General features: G+C 36.8%; 1 protein-coding gene and 1 pseudogene across 1 annotated transcript; both read left to right on the forward strand.

Annotated features, from left to right (window-relative positions):
• The first annotated feature begins 89 nt into the window (after positions 1 to 89).
• On the forward strand, positions 90 to 2,458 carry LOC131630653 (uncharacterized). The gene is made up of 2 exons (XM_058901417.1): positions 90 to 1,268; positions 1,364 to 2,458. Exons 1-2 carry the CDS (start codon positions 90 to 92, stop codon positions 2,456 to 2,458), a joined length of 2,274 nt encoding a protein of 757 aa, XP_058757400.1.
• Positions 2,459 to 6,625: 4,167 nt separating this feature from the next.
• Positions 6,626 to 9,650, forward strand: LOC131630656 (uncharacterized; annotated as a pseudogene).
• The last annotated feature ends 1,676 nt before the right edge of the window (positions 9,651 to 11,326 follow it).

Here is an 11,326-nt window from a genome sequence, read left to right on the forward strand (position 1 = left end):
ACAAAAACGTATAAACAAAGTAATACTTACCACTATCCTTAACGATAACATGTAAACGAAATGAATTCTAAGTACAACAAGAAGAGACGATGGGAGCGAAGCGCTCTCGAGGGCGGCCGAAACTGACGGTGCCAACAGTGGCGACAAACTCTACGCCGGCGGCGAGTCAATCGGAGGCGACATCAGAGAAGCATGTAGATGATGAGAAATTGAACATAAGTCAAGACGGAAAAGCAACTCAAGGAGTAAATGTTGAAACCCTAACGAAGACCAAAGAGGAACCTGAACAGAGACGATTATGGGTTGATGTTATCAATGATAATCGGAATCCTGCAAAAGGGAGAACTATAGAGTATATTGCACCGATGGTGACTGATGGTAAAATTGAAGTTGAGATCAATGATGACGATGTAATATCGGAACTCCAATTATGGGAAAATGCTTTGATCCTGTATGTGCTCGGGGCTGATCTGAGTATGCACGCTATCAAGAATTTTATGCAAAAGGTATGGAACTTTGTTCAATTACCAGATTTATACTATCATGATGAGGGATATTTCATACTACGATTCAAGGATTCTGAGGATATGGACTCGGTTTTGATGAAGGGACCGTATTCCATTCGAGGTATGCATGTGCGGATCAAAGAATGGAACCCTGAATTCAATCTTAAGAAGGATTTGATGCGAACTATCCCTATCTGGATTAAGCTTCCAATGCTCCCTCTGCAACTTTGGGGAGCCTCAAGCCTTAATAAGATAGGGAGTGCCTTAGGAACCCCCTTGGTGACGGATGAATGTACGAATCATAAATTGACAGTATCCTATTCCCGAATTTTGGTTGAGGTGGACATTACCAAGAAATTGCCCAATGAGATAACTATCAAGGATAGCAGAGGTCAGAAAAAGAAACAAGTGGTGGAGTATGAATGGCGACCTAAATATTGTGACATGTGCCAGCAAGTAGGACACCAGTGTGCTGAAAAACCAAGAGTTAAACAATGGAAGCCAAAAATGCCTGAGGAGAAGAAATCTGAACCAATCATTGAGTTAATGCATACTCCAAAGGAACCAAGTATTGAGGTCATGACTACCCCAAAAGACAGTCATAAGGAGAGTGCTGAAGCAGTTGAGGAGAAGGAATGGACAAAAGTTCAGAAAGCTGCGAGAGATAAAGGTAAGGGTCACTTGTTCCCTGAAACATCACAGCAATTGAATTGTTTAAATGGTTTTGATGCACTGGGGGCTTTGATTGACCACCATGTGGCCGTTGATAGAGGTCCATGTTAGTCTCATGGAACATAAGGGGGCTTAATAAAGCTGGAAAAATAAGGGAGATTAGCTCCCATATCCTTAATTTCCAGGCTGAGATTATAATACTTCTTGAGACTAGAGTGAAAAAGAGTAATGCTAAGACAATAAGAGAGAAACTGCACTGGAAGGGTAGCTTTATTGATAACTATGATCATCATGCTAATGGTAGAATAAGGCTATATTGGGATAATAATAAAGTTGACATTCAACATGTAAGTAGCTCTGAACAATATATTCATTGTGGTGTTTATGATATGATGGGGGGATTCAAATTTTGGTTGACTGCCATTTATGCTTTGAATCAGTTGGAACATAGGAAAAGATTATGGAGGAAGAAGATTAACTTGCAGAAACAGTTCAAGGGGTCTTGGTGTGCAGTGGGAGACTATAATAATGTTGCTAATGCAAATGGTAGGATTGGTGGTAAAATGGTGGTAGAAGCTGAATATATGGATTATAATGATATGCTTCGAATCACAGGGCTATGTGAAATGGATAGTAAGGGTGATTTTTTCACATGGTCTAATAAGCAATGTGCTAATCCAATATATTCAAGAATTGACAGGATTATTGCTAATGTGGAGTGGTTGCAAGACAATGGTAATCTCCAACTGAATGTGCTATCTCCTCACATTTCTGATCACTCTCTATTGTATTTGAGTGATCCCATAAGGCCTAGACAAAGAAAGAGGCCTTTTAGATTTTGCAATAGCTGGACTAGTATTGAGGGTTTTCAGGAAGCTGTTAAGGTTAGCTGGACCAAACCTATGACTGGTAGACCTATGGAGGTTCTATGGAAGAAATTAGCTAGGCTCCAACCTGTTCTCAGAACCTTGAATAAGCCTATGACTGACATGCATATGAAGATTGCTGAAGCCAGGAATAAGCTTGAGCTGGCTTATAATGACCTCAGGAATCACCAAATGGAAGCTCACATAATGGAGAGGATTAAAATTTGCACTGAAGATTTGATTAAATGGAATGACATGGAGGCAACTAGTCTGATGCAAAGAACCAAGATAAACTGGATAAAGATGGGGGATGAGAATAACACCTACTTCCAAGCTTATCTGAAGGCTCGTGATAATACTAAAAGTATTCAATACCTTCAAAAAGAGGATGGGAGTACTGTGACTTCCCAATAGGACATTGAAGCTGAATTTTTGAAGCTCTATGGCAGCCTGAGGGCAAGGCTAATCTGACTATTCACCACATAGATATTGATGCTATGAGAAGAGGCAAGCGACTGGGCATGGAGCAGAAAGAGTACTTGACTAGCATGGTTACCACTGAAGAGATTCAAGAGGCTCTAAATGGTATAGGTGATCTGAAGTCACCAGGGGTGGATGGTTATGGGGCAAGGTTCTTCAAAGCCTGCTGGCATACTGTTAAAGAAGATGTCATCACAGCCATTCAGGAGTTCTTCACTTATGGTAGGATTCTGAAGAACTTCACTAGAACTAGTGTGACCCTCATTCCAAAAATCAAGGATGCAAAACAGGCTAAAGATTATAGACCCATAGCAGGGTGCTCCACTGTGTATAAAATGATATCCAAGATCCTGACTAAAAGATTGGGTAAAGTTCTGCCTAGTATTATCAGTCTAAATCAAGCAGCCTTTATTCGAGGTCAAATGGTACATAATCACATCATGCTGGCATTTGAGTTGATCAAAGGGTACACAAGAAAAGGAGGGCCACCCAATTGTATGATTCAGCAAGACCTACAAAAAGCCTACGATATGGTAGACTGGTTTGCTTTGGATTCTGTTCTGCAAGAGCTAGGGATGCCTCAGATGTTTACACATTGGATTAAAACTGTTGTTCAAAATGTGTCCTATGAATTTAATATGAATGGTCATAACACTGATACTTTGCAGGCTAGAAGAGGGTTGAGGCAAGGAGATCCAATCTCTCCTCTACTCTTTGTTTTAATGATGGAATATTTTGATAGGCTCTTGAAGAAAATGCTAGCTACCTCTGATTTCAAGTTTCACTCAAAGTGTGAGAAAGTTGGGCTAACCAATCTCACTTTTGCTTATGACATCTTGCTTTTTTGTAGAGGTGACTCCAACTCTGTTCAAAGGATTCTCAAGGCTGTACAGGATTTCTCTGATTCCACAGGGTTGGTACTGAGCCCTAGTAAGTGTCAAGTATTCTGTGGAGGCATGAATGAAGAGGCTAAAGATAACATTATGCAATTAATAGGGTTTCCTGAAGGCCAGCTCCCCATGAAATATCTTGGAGTGCCTATTACTAGTAAAAGGCTAAGTATCAATCACTATTTACCATTGATTGAAAAGATCATGAATAGAGTTACTCACTGGACTGCAAAGTTACTTAGTTACTCTAGTAGACTATTGCTTGTTAGAAGTGTTCTTATGGCCATCACCCAATATTGGATGCATTGCCTTCCTTTGCCTCAGTTTGTGATTAACAAAATTGAATCTATGTGCAGAACCTTTGTTTGGACAGGTAATATTGCTGCAAGTAGGAAGAGTCCAATCGCATGGAAAACTGTATGCAAGCCTAAAGCACAAGGTGGGCTAGGTGTGATTAACCTTACTTTGTGGAACAAAGTTACTATGCTTAAATGTCTGTGGAACATATGCAGGAAATCTGACAATATGTGGGTCAAATGGGTCCATATGTACTACTTGAAAGGACAAGATGTGATGGAAACAAGGGTTGCTCAGAGTAGCTCTTGGGCGATGAAAAGGATTTTGGAGTTAAAGGGAGAAACTCGGCATCATCAGCAGACCTGGACTAAGCTGTTACACCAATAAAAATTTAGAATGCATTTGTTGTATGATGACATGATTAAAGAGGCCCCTGTGGTGGATTGGAGATGGCTGTTTTAGAGGAATGCTGCTAGGCCTCGGGCTCGTTTCATAACTTGGCTTCTGTGTCATGGTAAGCTAGCAACAAAAGATAGACTCCATCGTTTTAATATGATCACGGATACTGTGTGTAGCATTTGCCAGGAAACTGAGGAGAGTATTCCCCATCTGTATTTTGATTGTAAGGAAAATGCTGCAGTTTGGATTCAGGTTCTGAAATGGCTTGGTAGATCACATCAACCTCTCCCTTGGGCTGATGAACTGAGTTGGCTGATTCGGGAGGTTACCAAGAAAGGTTGGAAAGCCTGCTTACTGAAGTTAGCTTTTACCGAGACTGTTTATGGCATTTGGAGTAGACGAAGTTCCATTGTTTTCAAACATACGACAAATAGAGAAATTATACAAAGTGTCTTAGATAATATTGTATATAGGGGCTGGCAGTATAAGAAAACTAGGAAACATATAGCTATTTTGATGTTATAGGTACTTTTGATGGGTTGGATCTATGGATCACCCTTTGTATTAACTGTTTTTTGAGAGTAATATATATCTTATTTGCTTAAAAAAAAAACAATCATACTAAACATTCTAAAATAATACAAGCTCACATCATGAATCACACCTAGCAAATTTCATCAAGGGATGGAAAACACACAAAAATGAGGGACTTAGACACTCATCTAACAATCTTGCAAATAAAAGACTAAATTATGCACTCATCCAAAAATCATATTGACAATACAAAAGGAAGAATTACAAGGGCTTGTTAAGGTTGTAATGTGACAAGGGATAAGTCCTAAAGTTAATCGAAAAAAAAAGCCTAAACCTAAGGGAGTGATCAATCCACAAAGTTTCAAGCAACAAAATCTCGATCAAACTTCTTCTTTATCATAAGTTGTCAAACCAATCATACTACTTATTTGCACAATTATTCCATACTTCTTTTTATTTTTCTTGTTCAAAGCTTTTTCAATTTTTTTTCTTTCTTTTTCACTTTTTTTTCTTTTTCTATTCTTTTCAACCTCATAGCAACAACCAAATAAGCATGCAACATTTCTCTCCCCAACTTGAATTCAACCAACATCAAAGTGTGAATACTCCCTACTTTCTAAGGCAAGGTAAAAATTCAAACTAAAAATCATGGTTGAGGGTTCAAGAAAACAAATATCTAAGTCCATGCAAAAAGGAGAACTAAATACTCATAGACAAGCATCAAGTTCAAAAGCAACATGAAGATTGACAAAAAGCTCAAAGGTGTTAGCAAATAATCACACATTCACAAGGTGAATTGACTACTTGGCTAAGGTGGTTATGCTCAAAATGAAACAAAATACCTTGATCCTTTTCATGATTCCATACGATTAACATAAGTAAAAGATTAAGCATAATAAAATTCAGTTAAAACAAATATTGTGGCCTCCAGCATTTATGAACAATAGAAAGCTTCCCCATATTTAGGGGTAAGAACTAAAGTGATTCAATCAACAAGCAAGTAATGCAAAAGAATGAATGATATGGTAATTGTACAAATGAAAAGTTTTCTAAATATATTATGCTATAGAAAGCGATAAATGAGCACCTTGAATGATACAACTTCAAAAACAATATCTTTACCATACATCCCGAAGTTGATACACTCAATCTTAAAAAATCACCTCAAAAATTCCTCAAGCTAACGGAACAAAATTGACGACAAACAACAACAAAAGAATTAGAAAATATAATACTAGTTACTATTACTAAATAGCCTTGCTGAAAGTGGGAAAAAAGGCGGCCAAATGGTTACAAGTGGCACAAAATAAAGAGACTGAGTTTTTCTGCGCGCGCTAAGCGGTACTAGAAAAATCATAACTGAATCTAATCTTCCAGCCACTCTTCACTTCACCTAAACACTCATAACCAAAAAAATAACCAAAACTTACAATCGTTGAGGTGTCTCATAACAAGTGTTTGTTTTATATCGTTAACTCAACGCCTTTATTGGTTTCGTGCTCGCAAAGTAGCTTCCTCTCTTAATGTCATGGTGAGATAGCAAACCTAAAGAAAGAGTCCAAACCAGGGGCGGTTCTATAGCCCAGCAAGCCCGGGCACGCGCCCGGGCTCAACCCCTATTTTCTTTGTATTCCCCCAAATTTAATAGCCGATTTTTAAAGAAAACTAGGGGCAAAATTAGTAAAAATAAGGGTGTAAAAATTAAAACAGATGAATACCCAATGGTCTAGACAGGCCCAATCTAAATAATTATTTATTACTTAAAACAAATTAAAAAATAACAAAACAGTACCGAAAACAAATTCTGAACCGCCCTGTTCCTATTCCTCTCTCTCCAGTACGTTAGTTCCTATTCATCTCTCTCCAAATACGTCACTTTCCAGCACTGGCAGCACACTAGCAGAGGTAAGTAACATGCTTCTTAAATTTGTCTTCTTATATCTTATTAGTTTTATAGTAAATTAGTAATACAATATTATATAGTTATAGTCTTATATTGAAAAATATACCCTTATAATTTGTGTAAATGGTAAACCTAAAACCCAACCTTGTTCAATAGAAATTTGAAAACCAATTTTTTTTCTAATAGTTCACTTGTTTTATCCTGCAGTTTTTCTAATAGTTCAATTTCTTGTTTTATCCTTTTGTAAACCCAACCTTTCTTGTTTTACCCTTTTTTTCTAGTTTAATATAGGTCAATTTTACATAGTTTAATATAGGTCAATTTTACATAGTTTAATTTAGAATGAATGATAGTTTAATTTTTCTTCTAATATTTATATTGTAGTTTATATTTTAACAGAAATTCTACTCTCTTTTTTGGGGTTCTAATATAGTATCAAAGATTTTGGTTAATTTAATAGGTCATTCATAATAATAAAATTCTCTTTTAATTTTGTTGTTATCAATTATTTATTTTATTTAATTATTTGGTCTCGTCAATTTGTGTGTTATAAATTGTTTACTTAAAAATTCGTTTCACTGAATCATTAAATTTCAGAGATGAGGAGGTTTTTGGTTCCTAGAACAAGGATTGAGAAAGTGAATGTTAAGCAACCGGAAGTCGAAGTAGAAGAAACACCACCTAATGTAGCCAATGAGTTTAATCCAAATGAGATTGTGCGTGATCCAGGATGTAGGAAACAAATTCATGAGTATGCTCCGGATATTCAAGACCAAGTGAGGAGGGCATATATATTGAAGGGTCCAACGCAGCCAGATTTAGCAAGATTTCCTCGTACTCAATTTGGGAAGTATTCAAGAGCATTTTGTAAAGCATGGTATAAAAATTATACATGGATTGAATACAGTGAGTCGAAGGATGCAACTTATTGTTTCTATTGCTTTCTCTTTAAGTCGCCCGGGAGGGCCGAACACTTTGGTTATGAAGTCTTCAACAAAGACGGATTTAAGGATTGGAAGCATGCATCTAAAGGCTTTAAAGATCATATTGGTAGTCATGATAGTAAGCACAACTCATGTGTGAAGCACTATGATGATTATAATAATCAAAGACAAAGTGTGACAAGTATCTTTGCTAGAGCAACTAAGGAATCAGAAGAATTGTATAAGATCCGTTTAACTTGTTCTTTAGATTGTACTAGATATCTCTTAGCACAAGGCATTGCTTTTCGTGGCCATGATGAAAGCTCTACTTCTCTAAACAAGGGAAATTTTAGAGAGATGGTGGATTGGGTAAAATCTAATGATGAAAAAGTAAGAGATGCTTTTGATCGTGGTCCAAAAAATTGCACTATGACTTCCGGTGACATTCAAAAGGAGCTTGCAACGTGTTGTGCACATGAAGTTACGAAGGTTATTATGGAAGAGCTTGGTGATAGACAATTCTCTGTGCTTATTGATGAGTCACGTGATATATCTGTCAAAGAACAAATGGCGGTGATGTTGAGGTTAGTACAATGAGTTTGTTATTGAAAATACTACAATTATTAACTTAAACTTGTAAATTTCATTCAAACATACTCGAATACATTTGAATTTTTACTTATTTTTCTAGGTTCTTGAACGACAAAGGGAAAGTTGTGGAACGATTTATTGCTCTACATCATGTCAAATATACTACATCTGAGGCACTAAAGGATGCTCTTTATGGTATTCTCGATCGTCATACATTATCTATTTCAAGGATACGAGGGCAAGGATATGATGGGGCTTCAAATATGAGAGGTGAGTTTAATGGTTTACAAAGAAAGATTCTAGATGAAAACCCTTATGCTTTCTATGTCCATTGTTATGCTCACCGTTTGCAATTGGTGGTTGTATATGTTGCTAGTAGTTGCTCATCTATTCATGATTTCTTTGAGTACATCTCCTTGATTGTAACCACAACAAGTGCATCTTGCAAGAGAAAGGATGCTTTGAAGGAGGCACAACACCAAGATATTTTGAATAAACTTGAGAGTGGTGAGATATCTCAAGGAAAGGGCTTGCACCAATCATCTAGTCTCGCTAGACCCGGAGATACTAGATGGGGTTCACATTATACTACCTTGATTCGTTTGGATCAGATGTGGTCCTCCGTGTTAGAGGTGCTTAGTATTGTTGATGAAGATGGACGTGGACCATCTCAAGCGGCGGGTTTGATAGAAAAAATGGAGAGCTTTAAATTTGCTTTCATTTTGAAGCTTATATAAAGTTGTTTGGTATCACTAATGAACTTTCAAAAATCTTGCAAACAAAAGATCTTAATATTGTGCTTGCTATGGAATTAGTTGATGATGTTAAAGCTCGATTGGCTATATTGAGAGAGAGTGGTTGGAATGATTTATTTAGTGATGTCCAAGAATTTTGTTTTACTCAAAGTATTCCGGTGCCAAATATGGATGAAGAAATACCGGTCCGCGGACGTTCAAGAAGAGAAGGGAGGACTGTCACTAATCTTCACCATTACCGCGCAGAGATTTTTTATGTTGCTATTGATAAAATATGTGTGGAGATGGATCACCGGTTTTGTGAATGAAGTAACGTTGTGCTGGATTGCTTCTCATGTCTTGACCCCAAGAACTCTTTTTCCAAGTTTGATGTTGATAAGCTTTCTCGTCTTGCTAATATTTATCATGCAGACTTTTCTGATGATGACCGTGGAACAATAAGGGAGCAACTTGAGACTTATGTACATCAAGTGAAAAGGCATGCTTCTTTTACTTCTTGTGAAGATGTTCAAAGTTTGGATATGAAGATGGTTCAAACTGAGAAACATTTGGTATTTCCATTGGTTTACAAGCTCATTGAGTTGGCTTTGATATTGCCGGTGTCGACAGCATCTGTTGAAAGAGCTTTTTCAGCAATGAAGATTATCAAGTCTAATTTGCGCAACAAGATCAACGATGTGTGGTTCAATGACTTGATGATATGTTACACGGAGCGAGAGATATTCAAGTCACTTAAAGATGTTGATATTATTCGAACATTCACCGCAAAGAAGTCTCGGAGAGGGCATTTACCTGTTAATTTTATTTAGCACACTATTCGCAAGTGAGGTTTCATCTCTCTTATGTAGCACACTTTATGACTATTTTTATATTGTCAAATGTAACTTTCAGTTAAATTTTTTGCCCAGGCTATATAAAATTCCTGGCTCCGCCACTGGTCCAAACCAAAACATTCAACAAACTTTATGGGTACAAATATATACAACACTAGCACGAACATAAAATAAAACACAAATATACAACTATGAACAAATACAACTATTAATATACAGAAGGAAAAATTGGTGAATATTGAGTTCACAAGTTGAGAAGTGAAGATTTGAAATAAAGCACTAGTCCAATTTCAACTTGTTTAGCCAACAGTCACTAACAAAGTATATTTATATGTAACATATACAAGTAAACATGTACAAGTGAAAATATACAAGTGAATATAAACAATATATACGATATATACAAAGCTCAAAACTAAGGAAACTATTGCGATGCAACTCCAACGTAAACTCATTCCCCAGCAACGACGCCATTTTGTTGAAGTTGTTTAGCGGCAAGCAACAAAAGATTTGGAAATATTATTCCGAGAATTATCGTGTCCACAGAGGATTGTTGGTTAGAATGTCGTTCAACGGTTTAAATGTTTTTGAGCTCGAGTTTGAATGATATAAAGTAAAAGGATATAAACATGAAAATAAATACATTCTTAGGAAAGAAATGACTTAGCAGGGATGCAAATATACCCACTCGTCACAAACTTAAACTTATCGACAAGTTATACTCAACCTACAATAATCATTAATGTCATCACGTATCAACCACAATACCCACTATATCATCTCGGAGGCGATCTCTCAGCACAACCTCAACAACACGTGAGACAACAATGTTACTCGCGTCAACGATCTCTTAGCACAACGCAACCAACACAGAGATATTAAGCACAAATACCCAAGTGAATGTAAGCTCTAAATCTATCTCTAAAGTCTAGAAACTAACTATTCATCCTAAATAAGGATTCAAGCAGTATATGTCTATAGCAACCCAAAATCCAAGCATAGAACAAAAATCTAAGATAACAATCGACAAAGATTTGTAAAGAAAATTAAATATAACGTCATGGGCGACAAATATACATGAGTTCAAAGTAAATACATAACCAAAACCCAACTAATAGAGAATACACAAAGAAGAAGAGAAATGAACTAAAAATCTCCCGGTTTGTCAGCTACGATCGATGATCAAGCCACCTCCAATCATCCAAAAGCAAGCTCCATAGTTGTTTTCTAAGCTAATCTACCGTAAAAATAGACTTGATGGAGTTAGACACAAAAACCCTAAAAACCATCAACTAAGAGATGTCTCAAATGAAAAAGAAATAGGCAAAATTTACGCAGGCGCGCTAAGCGGGCTCATTGGGCTTAGTGTGCTTGTCTTTATTGGCAAAATATCTAGTATAGTAAAAGAGACATCGCTTAGCGGGCTGACCGCGCTAAGCGAGCTCATGAAGTCAATTCTGCTTCTGTTATTGAAACTCTAAGCGCGCTACAGCTTCGCTAAGCGGGCTTATGTAGATTTTTCTCCTTATTTCTTCAAAAATGCGTATTCGAAGCCGTGCCTTCGACACTTTATTACTCGGGGCTCTGATATGCATCAATACTTATAAAACGAAGAAAAAACTATCAAACGATACATAAAACAAATCAAAACTCAAGTATACGAATATTTACATAAAA

Source organism: Vicia villosa, unplaced genomic scaffold, assembly GCF_029867415.1.
Source record: "Vicia villosa cultivar HV-30 ecotype Madison, WI unplaced genomic scaffold, Vvil1.0 ctg.000714F_1_1_1, whole genome shotgun sequence".
In the NCBI taxonomy this organism is placed as follows: Eukaryota; Viridiplantae; Streptophyta; class Magnoliopsida; order Fabales; family Fabaceae; genus Vicia; species Vicia villosa.